A 21,466-nucleotide genomic window follows, 5' to 3' on the forward strand; every position below is an offset into this window, starting at 1 on the left:
CTCATCCTCTAATGGGAGAGAGCGCAGCAGAAGACCGTTTAATTGCGACTTCGTTAGGGCTGTCCCCAACTAAGATTTTCTTTGGTCGACCAAGACTCTACTAAAACGTCTGAAAATTGACTAATCTAAATTTGAAACGCTTTTTTTCCCACAAAAAAAAACGTATAAACATTTTCCCGATCTGACTCAATGGCTGCTGGACATTGCAGATTCAGCCGCTAATAGCCTACTAATAATAAGACTCGTATCACCAGTCCTGTTGTAACCGAATGCCGATGGTATTTAGTATCTCTTACAATGTACTACAAATAAAAAATATTGTTTGTTTAACATGCAAATCATCAGAGCGCGCTTATCACTGCCTGAAAACTTGCAGCATGCGAACTTACGTAGAAGCTGAGTGGGGAACGGTGCAACAGAGAAAGATTTTGTTGTCTTGGCCGGAGAAGATAATGTCATTCGATTTGGATGTGATTCTTATAATAGGCATATTAATTTTTCAACCCAGCGCGTTAGCATGAGCGAAGTAGGGCTAGGCCAACTTACGTTTTTCAGGTGGTAGGCTACATCATATTCAACGTCGAACTATGAAAAATAAACCGTTGTTGGCAGAGTTTGCATTCAATGTTTTTCGAGTCACCCGGTACTTTGTAAATGTACTTTAATGAAATGCTGCCATGCCACAGATTTCTTTGCCATTTTGACTAATAACACCGACAAAGTAGGCTATGGCAGAGTTTGTAGTTCGGCAGCCAATTGTGCTCGTGCCGTGTGCAAAATACCAAACCAAAACAAAGCGCAGATTAACGAAAGGGAAAACGGTAACACCTTTTAAATTATATATTTTTAGAGTTGCTTTATTTGTCTTAAATAATATAATCTACAATTTCTGTAGAACATTTCGTTAATTCAGCAATGATGACACAAGCGGGAATCAGATCTCACACTGCCATACGGCAGCTCGACTAAAAAAATCTTAGTCGACCAAGAGCATATCGACCAGAAAATCGACTAGTCGACTGAGTGGGGACAGCCCTAGACTTCGTGATATTTCATAGAATTCTGAAGCAGCGGCTGCAATGATTTTGTAGCTGCTGCAAAATGCATAGGAAACACTGGAATAAGGATCTCAGAAGAAGAAAGCAGGCATCAGTATTCTTCTACATATCTGTTAACTTATGTTTATGGTTTCTTCATTTGTTGTAAATTGAACTAGTTATATAGTTATTCTGTGCTGAGTTCAATGCCCTGAGGGGTACTCCGTTTCACTTTTGATCTAGTTTTCCTTTTCTGTATGAATAGACTGTCCTTGGACACGGTCACCTGCTTGTGACTGTAATCAGGGAACCGTATCTGGAGGTTAACCATGAGGAACAGACGTCTCCAGCTTTATACTAGGATGACTCACTCTATTACACATTTACAGACTTTTTCAAATGTAGCCTACTTCGTTGGCTGAAAAAATGTATTCATACATACACTACGATCTAAAAGGCAGGATAGGCAAGTTTTGTGAACCTAGCAATTTTAGCAAGAGAATGAATGGATTGAAACCAAAATATCCCACCCCCTCCCTTTAACCCTTGTGTTATCTTCGGGTCATTGTGACCCAACGTCGTATTGCGACAACTTTACCGCATACAAAAACAAAGTGAAGCATTTTCTTTTAACCGTTGGGCTGTCTCAGACCCCCCACATTGCAAAGGTTAAAATAAAATTATTTTTATTTGTTTTTGTATTGGGTAAAATTGGGTAAACACAATGATGGTTCATTATGAACCTTTGGGTCATGTGACCCGAAGGCAGCACAAGGGTTAAAGTCACTCCTCAAACTCATGAAATACTTTTCAGCCTGACTACTTTTCCTTTCGCCGCCCATGTTATCCAATTGGACCGGCCACACAGGCTGTGAAGCGCCGCAACACGACTCGCGCTCTGTATAGATTGTTTTGGCAGCTGGCCAATTTTTTCCGCAAGCCGCTTGCAAATTCGGCTGCAAGATGATAAAATGCACCATATTATATGATCTATTTGGATAAACAAACGTTTAGATTTTATTACGTTAGTTGTAGGCTATAGCCTATCACTTAACACCCAACTTCACTACGCTGGTAACAAACAGCCAACCAGGTGTTTACCCCAATAAAAACTATCCGATCAATTCTCAACATTTAAAAAATAAAAAATCCTGATTGATGATTGCGTTGACTGTCAAGCCAACATACTAGTTCAAGTCTTTTATTGTCAGATGCACAGAACAGCATGAAGTCAGACTATAACGTATAGGTACTAGGGCTGGGCTGTATGACGGTATATACCGTGCGACGGTAGAAATGTGTCTACCGGGAGAGATTTGGCTATTATTTATAGTATTTTGTCTAAGCGGACCACATTCATGCCGATGCTAATTAATTATATATTTGATGACCCATTCTGCAGGTAACCAATTCGATTTGTTGTTCAAGTTTTATGTCTCGTGCTGTAAAATTATTGTTGTAAAATTACACTGGTGGCGTTGCTAGCATTCTTGATCTAGGATGACTAGTGAAGACTTACTAAATGAGAGTGAGGTCATGCCGGGAAATATCAAACTGAGGCTTTAACATATCGACCGAGCTTTAACGAGGTTGATACGCCGAAACCGAAGTTAGATATGGATAGTAAAACTCAGACTGATCGCTTTCGCTCATTTAGAAATTTTCGTCGGAGGGCATTACGGATCCGTATTGAGCTGTGAGTAGGTCACCACGCGGATGGCATGACTGCGCATCAGCCAATCAGAACACTCGTACTCGTAACTTTTGGAGTCTTTTGTTTTTAACTCGTGTTGTCTCATGTGAGGCAGTTGTTTTTGTTTGTAATAAATAATCGAGTGTGATGATGAAGTATGGTATGGTTATTTTGTACCATTTCTTAATTGAATTTACAGAACAATTACTATACCGTGATATATACCTTAACCGTGATATAAAATGACTCATACCGTGATAGATTTTGGCCATATCGCCCACCCCTAATACGTACTCAGAACATAAATGACACAACATAAATTACACCTATGATAAGCAAAAATATAATAAACCTCCTAAATATACAAAATAATATACAATACAGTATACTAAACCTCTAATATTATGGATCTTAATCAGGGCCAAATGTTTTGTTAATTTGAAATATATATATATATATATATATATTTAAGTTTTGGTCTAAAACTTGAAAAATAAAACCCTGTATTCAAACTAAACACACTTTTCTTCCAGTTTGTATAAAACTGATAAAATTCTGGAATTATTTTGAATAAATTATACATTTTCATTTTTAACTTTATTTGTTGTCAGTTCCACATTTAATGTTTTCAGATTCAAAGCTTATTTTTGTACGGCTTCAAATATTTTTTTCTCAGTGTCAGATTTGTTTTTCACTTTCAGATCAGTTATTTTCAGTTTCAGACTTTTGGCCCCGATTTTGCGTAGGGGGCGTGGCTTCAACTCAGAGGGGCGTGGAATTATGAGTGACAGCCTAACGGTACGTGTCCACTACAGCGTTTAACGCTCTGCACCGCTTGCCTTCCCACAGTACATCACGCTCGGGGGCGTGTCCGACAGGTTAATACAGAGTTGTAGTTCTCTAAGGTCACTGAGTGTTGTAGTCATGGCCAATCGTGCAGACTTGGGTTCATGTACTCACAATATCGATCAAAATACCACTTTTACACAATATTTGTGTAAAAATACACAATATTTTACTAGTGCAAGATTACAGTACATGTTACGCCACCGGTCACTCAACCCAGTCATGTGTCGGCTGGGATAGCGAGCTAGCAGTGGCACAGAACAGTCACTTAATGTGACGAGACTGAATTCAAAGTATAAAAACACACCAGGGACACTGACGACATCGGCAACCTTGCATTATCAATTTAATGTATCCATCAAGTGGTATTTCAGACTGGACGTGCTGCGATGATGGCTCAGTTCACAACGACAAAACACACAGCGCTCGCTATCCACTCAAAACGTAACGTTAGCCTACCACCAGAGAATGTCCAGGGCTCGACAATAACGATGGCCCGGGGCCAGTAAAAAGTAACGTCGGGACAGTTAACCCTTGTGTTATCTTCGGGTCATTCTGACCCATAAGTCATTGTGACCCACCGTCGTATTGCGACAACTTTACCGCATACAAAAACAAAGTGAAGCATTTTCTTTTAACCGTGGGCTGTCTCAGACCCCCCACATTGCAAAGGTTAAAAGAAAATTATTTTTATTTGTTTTTGTATTGGGTAAAATTGGGTAAACACAACGATGGTTCGTTATGAACCTTTGGGTCATGTGACCCGAAGGCAGCACAAGGGTTAAACTAGCAACTCACTGGCCCGATTGGGCCACTGCAAATTATTGATTGAAAAAAAAATTCGCATTGTAAAAGTTAACATCCTTCATATGTTTTGCTATCTGCTAAATGCATAAATAACTTTGCAGCTCGTGGGGCGCACAGTTGGCAAATCAAGAGTTGAGGAGTGACGAGTGGTTGTCAAATTGTAATTCTCTAATCTCGATACATTTTTTAACAACTGGCGCGAGACTGGTGCGAGAAAATAAAGTGAAGATGGCAGCAAAGTAGAGCTACGAGCTCAAACGGAAGCAACTTTTTTTATGGAACGAAGATGCACTGTGTCGTTTGTCGTATGTTCCCGTCTAAAGCAGACAAAAGTGGATATTTTTACATTTTACACAGGCACCGACAATTTTCGAAAACAATACCTGACCAGCCATGCTAGCAGTAGCAGACAGCACCTGGTTTGCGTGACAGCTAAGCGGATGGTTGACAATCCATCTTCCAGGCCGTTGACTGCTGGTCAGGAATTTAAATGTAGATGCCCATCGTGTTATTGCACGATTTATAACAACGGCATATCACGTAATTAAGACGGGCCAGCCGTTCGCCTCGTTCCCCCAGGCTATTGAACTGCAGCAGAAGAATGGTGTCGACTTGGGTACTTAGTATCATACTGATGAAATGCTATGGAAGCTTTTATATATTAGCATTGAGGGACCAGAGGTTTCAGTTGTGCAGAGATGGCTGTCAGCAGGGAAGAGAGCACGTCACGTTTGAGGTTAAAAGTCAATTGTTTTGCTGACTATTACCTTTTTATTTTTTATCACTAGAAATGTGATTTCATTTTTGTTCTTTTTATATCCAGGATGTGTTTAATAAATGGTTAAACATGTTAACAGAATAACACAACTTATAAGTCTTTGGTTTTGTTGTAACAATGATAAACTAGAGAGGGTACAATTTCTGGGGAAATTGTAGGGTGTGCTTGCTTGCGTCGTTTGCAGGTGGGTCCGTCCCCTTAAGTTTTTCTCTTCTAGTGAAACTTTTCAAGCATTTAGCCTACTCATATTGCGCAATTCATTAAGAACCCCCTTTCAAACAAACTACTGTAACAACATTGTCACCGGCAGTATTTTAGATGGAATCGCGATTCAAACAGTACCATCTGCTAACTGAAAATATGCCCCCAAAAACGTAAATAATCTTGACATCTATTTAGGGAGAATTGGCTAATTCAAAAGAGGTTTGCTACGAGCAAGCTAGTTGCGATGGCTAGCCAAACTTCACTGAGTGAGGGGATTGTTTGAAAGCGCCGGAAATGAGAACGTTTCTTTTGACATAAAGTTCAGGCTGTGGCACTGAAGCCAGCGACACACCACACAAGCTTGAGTTTAAATACATTATTTAATGTTACATTACTTACTGTACATGCAAGTCTTGATTTGCTTAAATGTACATGTATGATGCTGCTAGTACACCACGGCACGATACTCGCTGTGCAACAGCACATCTATGCACGTTGTATCCATGCGTCGTTGTTGCTAACGTGTGCTGACGTTGTGACGTAGGCTAGCACTGAGTACCCTTTGTTGACACAAGGCACTTTTTGCACTTTTTGCCACAAAGTTCAGCCTAAACCGTGCAACGGAACGTAAATCCCAATAAAAGCAACGCAATCGTGACCAAGACGAACATTTTGACACCGACGTTGTCTATGTAGTCCAAATATTGACTGATCCTTAGGGATGGGAAAATAATAATAATAATAAGATAAATGTGAGAAAACAAAGGTTGTGCCCTTGCCGGAGGCAAAGCACACCCAATTACAACTTTTGGAGGGGGGGCCAGTAAAAATTGTCTTGGGGCCAGTAAGTTTTAAACCCACTGGCCCGGTGGGGCCAGTGCCAAAAAATGTTAATGTTGAGCCCTGATGTCTAATATACCTTAAAGATCCTGTAAAGTAAATTCCATGTTTTGCTTCTAACTACATTATATACGTGTGAAATGAGTTCCTGAAAGCATGTGCAAAGCGCTAAAACTTTGTCAAACTGAAATGTGGAGTTAAACCGAAGAACAGTTTCTCTTCCGTTTTCAGATCAGGTTTTAATGGGCGGAGCCAAAAAATGCCCTATCTACGTCATTTCCCCCTATCTACGTCAGATCACTGCATGGCTCCTCCTGCTGTATTGTTATTGTAGCCTACATCAGCTAGCTAGCTAGCTTCAGGATGTCTCCCACCACCCACAACTGCATCTTCCCTGGATGCAAGAACTCCAGCTGCGCTGCAACGCCATTTAAGTTCCCTATTGATAATGAAAGGAAAATTAGGTGGATAGATTTTGTGAAGAGCCACGCTCATGGAAAGCTTTGGATAAACTCCAACAGCCGCCTCTGCACTGACCATTTCACGGCGGACAGTTTTAACATGGACCAGAGACAGACGGGGTTCACCAACACACGGCTTCTCTTGCAGCGCGGAGCCGTACCAACATCGCCCCTCCGGCCGTTCATCCTCCGGTCGCACCTGGACCATCCACCGCCGCCAGCAGTTCATCACTCAGTCCTGTGTGCTTGTTATAATTAAACTAGATAACTTTTCCAGAGGTATCTCTGCTATGAGTTAGTGCAAACCACTAAATTGATATTAGGCTACTCAGTGTAGAATGATGTTTTGGTGAAATGGTAGCTAATGTGTTAGAAGTAGCCTAGTTGGAGAGCTCACTGTCTGCTGTCTCTGGTGTCCATTTTTACTGTTACAGCTCAGGGGAACATTTCATTTATATGCATCTGTATGTTTCACTCATTGAACAAATAAAATCTAATTCTATACGTTTTTGTTCGGCTTGACATAGCGTCCATTATCTGGGTCGGAGGTAGGCACTAGGCAGCGAGGGGCGGAGCTTCTGCTCCTTCAGGCGACACACCCCTCCAGTCTCAAGCAGAGAAGACTGCTGATTTTTTTTCACAATTTCAAAGCCTAATTTAACATACTTGTCGGTGTTATTTTTTCATTCGAATTTGGATGGGTAGTTAATAACACATTATTCTGTGTTGTGGTGAACTTAAAACTCGTTTCCAGGTCCACTTTACAGGATCTTTAAACAGGCTCTGCTACTACTCTTTAGCCGGCTCGCAAGCCCAAACAAGTGTGTGCCTGTTGTTTTGTTTCCGGTCTAGCTAGATCCGGTGTGGTGTTGTAGTTTTTCTAACGTCAGTAGTCGTTGCTTTTCTAACGTCAGTAGTCGTTGCAACAGCATGTGAAAAAAACAACTGAGTTTGCTAGGCCAAAAAGAACGTTAATCTTGCGCAAAAAAAATGTACGCCGTTAAAATGGGTTTGCGTTAACGCCGTTAATAACTTATTTAACTGACAGCACTAAAAATATATATATATATAGGTATATGGTTTTTTAACAAACGGGAATGTCATTTTAGAGCATATCCAGTCAAGAACAGGAATAAAAAAATATTTGAAAGTAGAAAAAATACAAAAACTTTGTGATTGCAAACCTAGCAGGCACGAGGCCCCCAGTGGCACAAGGCCCTGGGCGGTCGTATAAAAACTGTTATGCTTTGTAGTATGACTGTCATTAGATATGTAAGCCGCTGTTGTAGTGCGGGCGTGCATGTGTGGCTCTTTCCTATGGTGTTTTTTTGGGGGGGGGCTCTTTATGCTGGACTGGTTAGCCACTCCTGACCTATACTAACCTAAAGACAAGTGACCTAAAGACAAGTGGGGAGCAATTAGTGCAATAATGCAGATAGTGCAAACAGTAGCTGAAAGTGACAGTGTGTAAAGTGGCAAATGAGAAAGTGGCGAGAATGTATCAGTTTCCATTCAGAAGCCTGATGGCCCTTGGGAAGAAACTATTCTCCAGTCTACGTGTGAATATTTATACTGTGTGTGAGTGTGTATGCGTGTACTAAGGGACACATCTGTGGAATATGGAAAGAAAAGACGGCAACCAATTGGAAGCATAGATGGTCCAAACGTCTTAAGACATTTGAAACGGCCGTGTTAAGACGGCAATTTCTTTCATCCTAAAACGGACAGATGTGTCGTCTTAACACAAACGCTAAATTACAGGTTTTGGCATATGGCTTTGGCTACCACCAAACCGTCCGCAGAAAGCGAAAATGCGTTTTGGCCAATAACTGTTGATTTGTTAGCATTTTATTAAGTGATTCCTTTGTCTCGTGATATCTTGGGAGATCCCATGTCTGACACATGATAACTTGTGATACCAGCCGAATTGATGCGGCCGCAATTTAGAATTCACAAACTGTTTTTCACTACTCCTACAAAGTATGTCCAATGTTCACCAAATTTGGGAGAGATTATCTTCAGACCAAGCCTCACTGAAGTTATCACATGGTTTTTTGATTTTCGAAAGAGTTTGTCCGATGAAGCCAATCAAAATTGTTGCGTCATATGTGACAGTCCAGTCAAAAGGGGACGTTGTCGGCATCCCGTATTGTTGAAGAAGCCACTCAATATAATAAACAACATGTTAAGGATCACTAAATACTCATAATTTGCATAATGTGCAGCCGTATGTAGGCTATGTTTGTATGTACAAAGTACCCTTAAATATAATGTTTCATATGTAGTTGTCAACTTCCAAGCATGCCTTCTGCGTGTTTGCCGTACATTTTTGTCATACGTTCCTTTTAGCCTACATCCACGGACTAAATAGAATGAATCGGCTAATCTCGGACATTGCATTGTACACAGGATACATTTTTCTGGTAAACCGTGAATAGGCTACATCTTTCAGGCTGTTTTCGGAAGATGTGATTTGCACCAACAACTTAAAGATCCCACGACATGCTGTTTTTTGGTGCTTTTATGTAGGCCTTAGTGGTCCCCTAATCCTGTATCTGAAGTCTCTTTCCTGAACTTCTGCCTTAGTGCAGAATTACAGCCACTACGATCAGTCCCACAATGAGCTTTCCTCAGGACGTGCCGTTTCTGTGTCTGTAGCTTTAAATGCTATGAGGAAGAAAGAGGCAGGGCTAACTGCCATGCTTCGGTCGTTTGCAAGCCATGATGTCTAGAGGAAAAACCTATATCGCGCTCGCACGGTCGTAGCTCATTTTCTCATTGGTGGGCCAAATTCTCTGTGCGGGCAAAGCAGAGTAAGGGGAGGTAACCTTCCCTATTGTGATGTCACAATAGGAACATTGGTAACACTTTAGAATAATGGTCCGTTGTTAACGAGTAGCTATGCAGGAAGTAATAGGTAGTTCTACATTAACCGAATTAAATACTATTAACTAATATGGAACCAAGATTAACTAAGCAGTAAGTAATAGCAAATTTACGACAAAGGTAGTTCCTTGGTGCTATATTTTTACTATGAAACCTTAAGATTTATTGGTTGCTATCAGAATGGGAGGTTTATTTCAGCAAATACCATATTTCTTCGAATAAACGCTGCCCTCGAATAAACGCTGCACCAAAAATGAACGTTGTGTAATAAACGCCGCCCTCGAATAAACGCTGCACCAAAAATGAACGTTGTGTAATAAACGCCGCCCTCGAATAAACGCCGCACCAAAAAAATCTGAAAACGGTTATTTAATTGGTTAGTCAACCCCAGTATTTATTACACATGTATATAACTTTCTGTTTTAAAGCTAACGTGTATGAACATTTAGGCATGCTGCTTCAGATTTCTACACAATGTAGAACACCTGTATTTGAGACAGTTGAACTACCAACGCACATCTAATTGATAGCCAATGAGAATGGGAGTTGCCGCACTCATAGACAAACAAAGAATAGACAAGGAGGTCAGCGGTATTAAATGAAACCTGCGTTTTTAGCAGCATGATTCATTTGTCACAATGCCAGCAACGAAGTTGTCTATGGCTGCACTGCAGGTACAATTCACGAAATCACCCTTACTAATTAAACGCCGCCCTCGCATAAACGCCGCACCAAAAATGAACGTTATTTAATCAACGCTGTGGCGTTTATTCAAAGAAATACGGTATGTCAAGTGCCTCTCAACAACCTTACCTACCCTGCCTTTTGTTGGGGTAGTCTTGGAATATTTTTATCTGGTTTTTGAACAGACCATGTTTGTCTTTCAAATCGTTAACTAGTTGAGTTTTTAATGGAGATCATTAGTCTTAAAGAAAGTCCTCAAAAAAGGAGTGTACATTTGAGGGTGTGTGTTACTGACATAGAAAGATGCAACTCTTCCCCTACTCTAGGGGAGACTGTAGGACTCAAGGAGAGAGAACATTATAGCAATGCCATTTTAACATAACTAAAATATAAATACTTCAAACTAGATTTAAAGACATTATAGGGACAGAGGGATAGGCAAGCCATATAGGAAGGCAGTAACCCAAACTGATTCTCAAGAGCACGCATGAAAAAGGTCAACTTAGTGTAGCTGTCAGATTTGGCAGTCTGTTTGGTAGAAATATGAGGCATTTCACTTCCACTGAAATGGAAAGAGAATTCTCCAGTGTGCGGTGTCATTCAGAGTCATTTGAGCCAACCAGCCTCCTGCATCACAGCCCGCAGTACACACCCGCTTCTGTTACTTAGCAACAGACATAATGACCTGGGAGAAGAAAGACTGAAGTCCAATATATGCTTCTGCGTTTTTCGAAAAACGGACACATGGGAACGCCCTCGTCTCCGTGGAACGCCCTCTACGAGCTCTCCGTCACCCCTCGGACAGCCTCGGACACCTTGACGTGCACCTCCTGAATTTTCTAACTGTCCGTCGTAATTTCGGAGAGCTACGGAGACCCCCTTGGCTGTGATTGGTCAGTATTAAGAACCGCTTGCGTCGGGGGCGGGGTTGCCGTGATAAACAGGACCAACAGAATCCTTTGACCGCCATTGCTGTAAGTTTTTAGAATTCATATTTCAGCTAAACAGTACATGTAAATCAGCATCTGAATTAAAATGTGACGAGAAATGGGCAGTGTAGTTGCTGAAAATGTGCGTATTTTATTGATGAAACGGCTAATTTGTCAATTTGCTCTGACTTCTCGATAACCTAGATAAACTCGACGACGACTTACAAAAAAACGTTGCGCCACCTACTCTTCTGGCGGTGAATTGTTTTCAGCACCCACAGCCTACGGAGAACCATAAACGAAGTCTATCCGTGCGCCCGCCCATCCGTAAACGGAGACGCAGAAGCATATTTCGGCCTTGAGAGGGAAGAAAATCAAATTTCACCGACGGACTTTTCCATGACACTTTCTGCCTCCGAGTGTTTAGTCTCAGTGCTTTTGCAATAATCTAATTACGTTCCCTTAATCCAGGGCCCTCAGTGTTGCTGAGCTCCACAGGCATACTCAGAACCAGCTACCAACCCCCGCTTTAATTAAGCCACGTTGTCATTGCATTGAGCGGACTTGGTTACACCCCACATTAATTTCATGGTTGTTGGTGAATTAATGAAACCGTTCTAACATCTTGGTAAATGGATGAAACGGATGAAAATTCATCTGTTTGATGTTTACATTACAATTTTTCAGGACTTGGTAGAAAAACATTTCTGAACATGAAACACACAGCCCTGTTGTCTCAAACCCATCTTATGATGGAAAATGTATTTCAAGTATCATAAACTCCAGACCGTACAACACAAGCTGCAGTCAACCAACCCACATCATTGGTGAAAACACAGGATTTAATACAACTATGCACTCAATTTCTTCACCTGCAAACTGACAATGGTCTGCCAGCTTTTGATATAACAGCGGTGATCTTGTTTTCCATACATCCTAACTATTACCAGGTTGAATAACCAATAGACACATCATTAACCAATTACTGTGTATATCTAATTGAGTGGTTCTTGAATTAAAGTAAAAGATGTCCAAGTAGATGCTTGTGTGTAACTGCAAAAGCTTTAGCAGGTCTCGGCTGCTCTGCAGAACAGCTATGGTTGAAGGCAAAGTGTTTCACGGTAGTGTTAACAGCAGGATCTGTGCAGTGTGTTTGAGTGACTGGACCTCCCAACCCTGACCCTGGTGTCGCCTCTCCAGGTGCGTTTCTGCGAGCAGGTGGAGGAGTTCTACAGCGGCCCGGAGGACCGGCGCAGCCCCTGGGAGCAGCTGGCCCGTGACCGTTGCCGCTTTCTGCGCCGCGTACAAGAAGTGGAGGAGGCCATTGGTCATGTGTTGGTGCCCGCCTCCCGCTTGCTGGCCTATCAGAGACTGGGCCAGCAGCAGCGTGAGCACAATTGAGGAGCAGGAGGATACAGACCGCTTCACTTCTGACTTGTAGCCCAGCTCCTCCTCTGAGCTCATCTCCATTCGGCCCTCAGGACCCTCCTGGTTGGGTCACAGCAGACTGCATCGATACTGCAGAGAGGAGATTCCCCCCCCCCCCCCTTTCCCCTTTGTGTTCGTGAGATGAAATATTTCAGTGTTCATCCAGACTCATACAAACCCCATGTTCTCCACCTTGTTTTGCTGTTGTGTGTTTGAACCTACAGTACTGTGGTGAAACCTCAGTTATAACATGAGCCAGTCTAATCATTAAATCAAACAGGAATGTTCCTCTGAAGAGACATAGTCATAGAGAGGGACCCTATGGGCCCCATGGTCTGATTTGTTCAGGAAGAACTGGCTATACAGTTTTGTTTTAAATGTTTTTCATTTCCCCAATGTCTGCTCCTTTTAATGCAGCGCTGCTGGTGATTCCTCCCTCACACACACACATACATTGTCTCACACACACAGACTCAGCAAGCAGCTGAGCTACAAGAGCATCTGCATACCATCTGGTGTTGGCTCACAGACAGTTTCAGAACACACATTCTTGCACCTCCCCCTCTCATGGTAAAGTTCCAACAGGACCAGACTCCAGGAAACCCTCACAAGCAAAATACTGACAAACTACCTTCTCCTGTATTCGATTTGTTATTTTTAATTGCAGAAACAAAGGTTTGGAAAGGCCTTTAGTCGTTAAATGCTTGTGGTTTACCCAGAAACCTTGTCTAGAGTCTAAAAAGACTCCTCACTCATTTCTTTTGTATAACAAGGCTTCAGCCCCTTGAACCGGGTCTTCTGCCAACTCCTGTGTTTGCTAACACCAAAGATAAGCCAGCTGTGGTCCTGGACTATCTAGTCAAGGGGCCGGTTCTCCGTATGTCGCTTATTACATCCAAGATCAAATGACACATCCAAGATGACATCATCTTGCTAATCATGATCTGGCTAATTTGGTTCTTCGAACACCCATGTTGTTTATAATTAGTCAAGCTGGATTGAGTTATGCGTTGGTCTAAAAGGGGGTATGTATTGATATTAGAAACCTTGATCAGCAACGCCGCTATTGGCTGCTCACCGTGGCCAAAAACAGCGACCCGTTTTTGTCTGCAACAGAGCCAACAGCTTGCTGTTGCTCTGTAATATGAGTTCCCCCAACCTGCTCTGCTGTTGTTGAATTTGACGATTTAACCCTTGTGTTATCTTCGGGTCATTGTGAACCCCCCCACGTATTGCGACAACTTTACCTAATACAAAAATAAATAAAAATAATTTTCTTTTAACCGTCGGGCTGTCTCACACCCCCCGAAGCGCATGGTTAAAAGAAAATGCTTTTTATTTGTTTTTGTATTGGGTAAAGTTGTCGCAGCACAACTCAGCTAACTGAGTTAGCGACGTACAGAGAACGGGCCCCAGTTCTGCAGCAGTATTATAAATAGGAGCACCACCCTCCCACAAAGTGTGGGTCAGCAGTATAAACACATCTAACCAGTCTACCACCACACACCTAACCAGTCTACCAGTCTGTTCCCTTTCTATATTTCAAGCTGTCCAGGTATTTTTAACCGAAACAACCAAGCTCCTCCCTCGCCAGTTGTATTTCTGGTCTGAAGCAAAGGATTATGGGTATGGGTTTTGAGTGTAAGTGTTTGTGTTACTCTAACACGTGTCCTAACATTCAACACCTGGTCCCCTGTAGACGCGCTGTCACCTGGTCCCTCCTAGACGCTCTGTTACCTGGTCCCCTCTCAATGCTCCGTCACCTGGTCCATTCTCCTAGATGCTGTCACCTGGTCCACATACAGGATGATTAGAGGCCATCCAGGGAAGCAGACAGGGAAGGAAGCTTGCTGAATCTGTGGGGACTACAGGGCCCATGTCTAATTATAGACCCTAGAACAGGGGTACTCAATTAGAAACCCAAAAGGTCCACTCACCAAATTTCCATTCAGTCCAGGGTCCGGAACAGTGATGGTTTATTTTTCTGGCCCTTACCTCAGAGTTCTGGGGGTGGGAATTTTGTTCAAAGTGTCTATGCTTTGTGTCATAGTGACGTTTCACGTTACCACTTTTGACAAGGGCAACCGTCTCATTGCAGATTAAACACATCGGTTTTGTGCTCCCCACCGGCAGCACAAATACATACTTGTCAGTCCACTCTGTCTGAAATTTGCGATTTTCGGAATCAACTTTTCGCTTTTTGATGGGTTTTGTCACGCCATGATTTTCGCTAAGGAAGAAACGGGTACCGTTAGCAAATCGTTAGCCTGCGTTGTTGCGAATGACACACACAACCTGCGTGGCCCACAGTTATTACAGCTCCTGATTGTACCTTTGGATTGGACACGGAAGATAGAAACCACATCTAGTAGGAACAAAAATATATAGGCTATAGCACAAAATCCCGCACCAATGAAAACTTGCTTGGATCATGACTATATTAGAATGTTGATTTTGTCTTCGGTCCAAATTGTATTGCGTCTGGGTCCTGATCTGGACCGGAGTCCGCCTATTGAGTACCCCCGCCCTAGACCCTTCTTCCTCATTAACCCCTTCTACAGACTAGGTAGTGGCCATGGAGTTACCGTATCGAGGTGGCTGAAAAGAAAAGCAGGGATGCATGTGACTGAGGCGCTAAGATGTGCTCAGATTGTTAAACAACATCCACATATATATAAATATCGTTCTGTGTTATTTTAATCAATGCAATTAACAACAAAATTGTTTTATTTTTGTAAAAACATTTTAGGTTGGGTTAGTTGTCCTGTTTGATAGCTGCGCCTCACAAAATGGAATAAGTATTCTGTGGAATTAAATCACTATTGGGAAATGACTTGTTTCTGTCTTCTTTTGAGGATTTGAACATCTGTTAATCTGAACATCTCCAAATGAATACCGATATACATATTATATAGTGACTATATACTATATAGACACGTATTGGGACATGTAGACATTACACCTTGAGGACATTTTATGACATCCCATTCTAGATCCATAGGCATTGGCAATAATATGGAGTTGTCGCCCATGTAGCTATAACAGCTGCCTCTCTTCAGGGAAGGCTGTCTACAAGATTTTGGTGTGTGTGGGGGGAAATTTGTGCACATTCAGTCACAAGAGCATTAAGGAGTTTGTGCACTGGGTGATTACACCTGGCTTGCAGATGGCGTTAGAATTCATCCTAAATGTGTTTGATGGTGTTTAGGTCAGGGGTCTGTGCAGGCCAATAAAGTTTTTCCACACCAAAGTCAACTAAACATTACTGTTCGGACCTCACTTTGTTCATTTTGTTCAAATTAAGCCACATTAACAAAAAAAAAATTTTTGGGGGGGGGGGGGGGAGTGCCTTAGATCTACTGATGGATGTATTCATGCTGAAGCATAAATTGTTACTCTAGACAATTCTGTGCTTCAAACTTTGTGGCAACATTTTGGGGAAGGTATTTTCCTGTTTTGGTTCCTATGCACAAAGTGAGGTCCATACACTAACCTTGGACTATCCTATTCAGAAGCACTATCAAAAGAGTTTATCTTACAGTCTTCAAGAAACTCAATAACTAGATGTTGAGTTTGTCTTTGTTGTTTGTCAAAGTTGGACTACTGCAACTCGCTGCTCGCCGGTCTCCCAGCATGCGCAACCCGCCCTCCAGAGGATTCAAAACGCGGCAGCCCGCCTGGTCTTCAATCTACCCAGACGCTCCCATGTTACCCCGCTCCTCATCTCCCGCCACTGGCTTCCCATCACGGCCCGTATCAGATTCAAGACTCCGTACTGACCTTCCGAGCGGTGAACGGGACTGCACCCGACTACATCAAGTCTCTCCTTCAGCCTTACACCCCCACCCACCACCTACCGTCTTCTTCTGACAACCGTCTGGTGGTCCTACTGCTCAAGAGCGCCCGGTCCCAACACAAGCTTTTCTCCTGTCTGGCCCCCCAATGGTGGAATCAACTCCCCACCTCCATCAGGGACACTGACTGTCTCCCCACCTTCAAGAAAAGGCTCAAGACACACTTGTTCCGGGAGTACAACGGCACTTAGGAATGATTGGCTGGACCTGATGTTAGTTTCCTCCAGGATCACAATGTCTCTTATTGAGAGACTTGTTGGTTTGTTGTAACTGTCTTAAAATGATTGTACTCGCCGTGAAATATATTATTGTTGCTTGCTTTTTTTTCCACAGGTACACTCTTGCACTTTTGAGGTTCTTGCTGTTTAATTGTAACTTGTCTAACTACATGCTCTTATTGTTCTTCCCTTTGGGACTTACACTTGGTTTTCACAATGTATGCTTCATGTTTGGCTACCCGCAATGTTTGGGGCTATCTCGTTGTTATGGTCAGTGACCTATGCACGTTTGTAAAACTCTCTTGGAAGTCGCTTTGGATAAAAGCGTGTTGCTAAATGCATAAATGTAAATGTCTTTGACATCCTGGGTCTACAGTTTCAACAGTAGTAATCCTTAAACCAGTATCTGCTGTGTGTTGGTTGGTTCCCTGGTGTTAAAATACATTGAAAAACAGTATTTGTTAAATGGCCACAGAGGGATGCTGACTTCAATTTTCTTTTTTTGTATTTTTCCAATGTCACAACTAGGGTGTGCTGTTGGCTCACATTGAATGGCAGACGGTTTGTATATATTGAGATCCAACCTGCTAGATCGGTCTCTGTAGCACTCCTCGGTCTGTGGTAAACAGCTATGACCGTTTCATATGCCCTAACCCTAACCCTATGTACAGATCTACACTTCAGAAGAGTAGAGGCCATGTACTGTTAGTGCAGGGGCCTTGCAATCAAATTGTGTTATTTTAAGTCTTACAGCTGTGTAAATGCTTTGCTCTAGTAATGACTTGACTTTTGACTGAGAAATACGTTAAGCTTATTGGCCAAAAGGTAGTGTACTGCAGCTGTGGAAGAATGTATTTAAGGTATATATCTCATATATTCTTTATTTCTCTGTCTCAATATGTATTTAGATTTTAATGGTATTTCTGTACGGATTATAAATAAATAAAAATGTTTACATAATAATCTGAAGACGGTATTTCCAAAACATCTGTTTATTTTGCTTGGTTGCAAAGGCTTTCTACCCATGTATTTTTATTATTATTAATTTGTATTACTTTAAAGACAAAACATGATTTACATACTACCAAAATTATTTGCCTCCACGTTATTTGGGACAAAAACTTGTAAATCTAAAGTTGTTGTTCCCCTGTTGTGCGGTAAAGGCTGTTGTCCAGACTCCTTTCTTCTCTTGTTTGTGTTGTATTCTTCCTCTGTGGTATTGTGATATTCTTGCAGGTACACGCCTTCCTGGAAAGGGTTAATCAGCTACTGGCCATTACGGCCCTGCCATTGGCTGACTGTGTGCCCTGAGGGCGATTACAGGTCTTCCTATCTCTCTCTAATGAAAATGGTGAGGACCAGCTGTTATGTCTCCACCCTCCAGTCACGGTGCACTCTCCATCACTCCCTTCCCCCACCTCCCCTCACCACTCCTTTCTCCTTCCCAATCTCTGTCTCAATCCATTCCTCTCCCTTACCCCTCTTCCCCTCCTCTCTCCTTTTCCCTGTCTCCATCCCTCTCTTCCCCCCTCCTACCCTCCTCTCCCCTTCTCTGTCTTCATCCCTCCCTTCCCCCTCCTCCCTCCTCCCCCCTCTTTCTGTCTCTTCCTCCATCTCTACTGCTTACAGTGTGACTGACAGGCAAGAGTGGTCATGTGACATTTAAATATTCTGGGATTTTCAACTGAGCATGCTCCGTAGCATCACGCTCCCCCACCCACCCTCTCCCTCTCTTCCTCCCTCCTTTATCTGTCCCTTCCTGACACAGGGATGGCTAGTGTTATCCTGTCTCCTCTTCCCAGTCACTGACAGTGCTAGGAGCTGTGCAGCCTCCCTCTACCTCTTTCCAGTCTCCTTCTGTGTCTCTCTATCCCTCTGTCTGGGTTGTAGGAGGTGGTTGTTTCTCCTTGTTAGTGGTGGGGAGAAGAAGAGGAGGATAGAGTCGTCGTTCTTTTTTTGCTTCCAGTCTGCTTCCAACCTGGCTTTCTGATCTCTGGACGTCAGGCTGTCTGACACACACACACTGGATGGAGAGAATCGGCGTCAGTGGGTGGCTGGTAGGTGACACGTATGTGTGTGTGTATGCAGTGGATGAATATGTTTGTTGGGCTGGCAGATAAACTTGCATGTGTCGTCTTGTCTGTCTGGCTATTGATCTGACATTTATGTTTCAGAACATGCTCTGATGTGATGCCGTTAACTGTGTCATGCTACTAATGTCAACTAATGGTGTGTTTTTGGGACTGAACTGGACTGGGGCTTGGGAACTGGAACTGCGCTGGGCAGGGGCCTGGGGTTGGGGCTGGTGACCTGTGGCTGAGACTGGTACTGGGTTGGGACTTGGACTAGGACTAGGGCTGGGAACCTGGGGCTGGGGCTCGGTTGGTTTGGGACTTAGACTGGGGCTAGAGCTGGGACTAGGGGGTATCTGTTGCTATGGTATTTGCCTTTGGTCTTGTAGCATAATACACATCGGCTGCCACTCTGCAGTTCTACTGTGTCCCCATCCCCAGGCTTACACAGTGTCTCACACACATACTCACTCACATAAACTGTCTTGCACACACAGTCTCTCATGCCTGCACACATAAGAAGGTGTGTTTGTGGGTGTCAGTAGTTTCCCAGCATGTTGCAGGCCACATGGCCGGGCTAATCCGAGTCAAGCCAAGCCAGGCTGATCTAAACCTCAGCAGAGGGAGGATCAGGAGGACTTTGAATCAGGGGTTTATCTGCCTTTACTTCATCAGCATGTGTGTGTGTGTTATTTCAGGCTTGGGGGAGTCTGAGTGCGTGTGCGCACACATATGTGTGTATTTTTAGGCTTTTGTGTGTTTTTGTCCACACTTGCACGCGTGTTGGCAGTGAGGAAGGCTGGATTAAGGAAGGTTAATGTGTATTAAAGGGTGTGTGTGTGTGTCAGTTAATGTTAACATTAGCATTGATAAACCCTGACAGCTCAGTGGGAATTAGACTGTCCCATTACTACCACAGTGTCCGGTGCTGTGCAGTTGTGTTGCGTAAGCATGTGTGTGCGTGTGAAAACCATTGCTCTCTCTTCCTCTCAAAAAAAGCTTTTGTGGTTTGATATTGGCTCAGTCAAACCTGTGCCGTGTGTGCTGCTTTACTAAAGAGCGTGAGTGTGTGTTTTAGCGCAACATTTAATGCTGCAGTGCCTGGTTTCTGCAGCTTTTTGGGGAAGGGGGAGGTAGCCAGGGTCTGTGATAAAGATATACAGCACATCATCCACACACAAACGCACACACACACATCATCCACACATACACACACACACGTCATCCACACACACATCATCCACACACACTGATAAGGTTTTAGTAGAATACTAAGCAGCAAGAAGCTGTTGTGAACAGTTCTTGGTAAATCTCTACTGAAACAGTCTTTGCCCTCCTCCCTTCCTCTCCCTTCTCTCTTTCAGCCTCCATCACTCTCTCCCTTCTCTTTTATCTTTTACAACGCTCAAGCACCTCTGCTTTCCCTGACCGGTCCCAGGCAGGGCTGGGGAGAGTAGCTGGAGGCCAATCCATCTGCAGGACCTGTATGTTCCTTCAGGGTCTGTTCCTAGACTCACATTTGAATCTCAAATGCAAATTGTTCATTAGTGTGGATTAGATACACTTTCTACATCTCAGAAGACAAATGTCACAGTAGACCCAATAAAATGTACATCAAAATGATCAATATAAAAAAACGATAAAAACAAAACAAATACACAGATATAATATTAGTATACACAGTCATAATTCTAAGTCATAAAGCCTCTAGATGAAGTGTGTGTGTGAGATTTGACAGTGAGGGTGTTTAGTCTGTGCTCCTCACTGTGGCCTTCACCTTCCCTACCTGTTTCCTGATGATCGCCTTGTGACTTAACCCTTGTGCCGCCACATGACCCAAAGGTTCATAACGAACCATCGTTGTGTTTACCCAATTTTACCCAATACAAAAACAAATAACAATTATTTTCTTTTAACCTTCGCAATGCGGGGGGTCTGAGACAGCCCAACGGTTAAAAGAAAATGCTTCACTTTGTTTTTGTAGGCGGTAAAGCAATACGACGGTGGGTCACAATGACTGATGGGTCAGAATGACCCGAAGATAACACAAGGGTTAAAGGGTTAAGTCCCCTGCTGTTCATGGAAAACCCCCTAGTTGCCATGGCAACCCAGTGTTGAGTCTCAGGAGCCAGGGCAACTCCTCCATCTGAGAGAAAGGAAAAAGAGAGAGGGAGGGAAGGAAGGAGAGAGAGTGGGAGAGACACACAGAGATGGAGAGAGGGGGGGCTGTTGGGGACAGAGGAAGATAAAGAGAGAGGGGGGGTGTCAGGGACAGAGAAAGATGGAAACATTTGTTTAGGGCCCCGCGCTTGGTTCGGGCCCCCCCAAAAAATAAGATTGCCCCCCGTTTTGGGCAATCAAAAGGGCCCCATACACTATTTTTGTTTTGGGCCTCCAAAACCCTAGGGCCGGCCCTGTCTGATAACTAATGGGTAACTAAAAGACAAATGAAGGATATCTATGTCTAGCAGAGGAACAGTGGTGATACATATCTTATACATCGTACAATATCTACACAGAATATTGTGTCTTTTAGTAATTTGTTATCCTAGTTTAAAAAAATATTTCCATGTAAGTATACATTGACTTTTTTATATCATATTTAGGGTTCCTCCGTCAGGAGGACCCTATTGTGTTTGTTGGTATTATTAGGTTCCTCCGGTAGGAGGGAACCTATTGTTATTGTTGGTATTCTTATTATTAGGTTCCTCCGGTAGGAGGCAACCTAG

General features: G+C 43.0%; 2 protein-coding genes across 3 annotated transcripts in view; both read left to right on the top strand.

Annotated features, from left to right (window-relative positions):
* LOC134017173 (protein phosphatase 1 regulatory subunit 15B) overlaps positions 1-12,984 on the top strand; it is a 598,478-nt gene extending 585,494 nt beyond the window's left edge. For both annotated transcript variants that reach the window (XM_062456551.1, XM_062456542.1), the window contains one exon: positions 12,366-12,984. In XM_062456551.1, the coding sequence (XP_062312535.1) occupies positions 12,366-12,566 (201 nt within the window). In that variant the 3' untranslated portion in view covers positions 12,567-12,984. The remainder of the gene's footprint in view (positions 1-12,365) is intronic.
* A 5,477-nt stretch (positions 12,985-18,461) lies between these two features.
* plekha6 (pleckstrin homology domain containing, family A member 6) overlaps positions 18,462-21,466 on the top strand; it is a 300,812-nt gene continuing 297,807 nt past the window's right edge. Inside the window, exon 1 of the transcript XR_009929718.1 lies at positions 18,462-18,722. The gene's annotated coding sequence lies outside the window, so the exon portion shown is untranslated. The remainder of the gene's footprint in view (positions 18,723-21,466) is intronic.

The sequence above is a fragment of the Osmerus eperlanus genome, chromosome 1 (assembly GCF_963692335.1).
Source record: "Osmerus eperlanus chromosome 1, fOsmEpe2.1, whole genome shotgun sequence".
NCBI lineage: Eukaryota > Metazoa > Chordata > Actinopteri > Osmeriformes > Osmeridae > Osmerus > Osmerus eperlanus.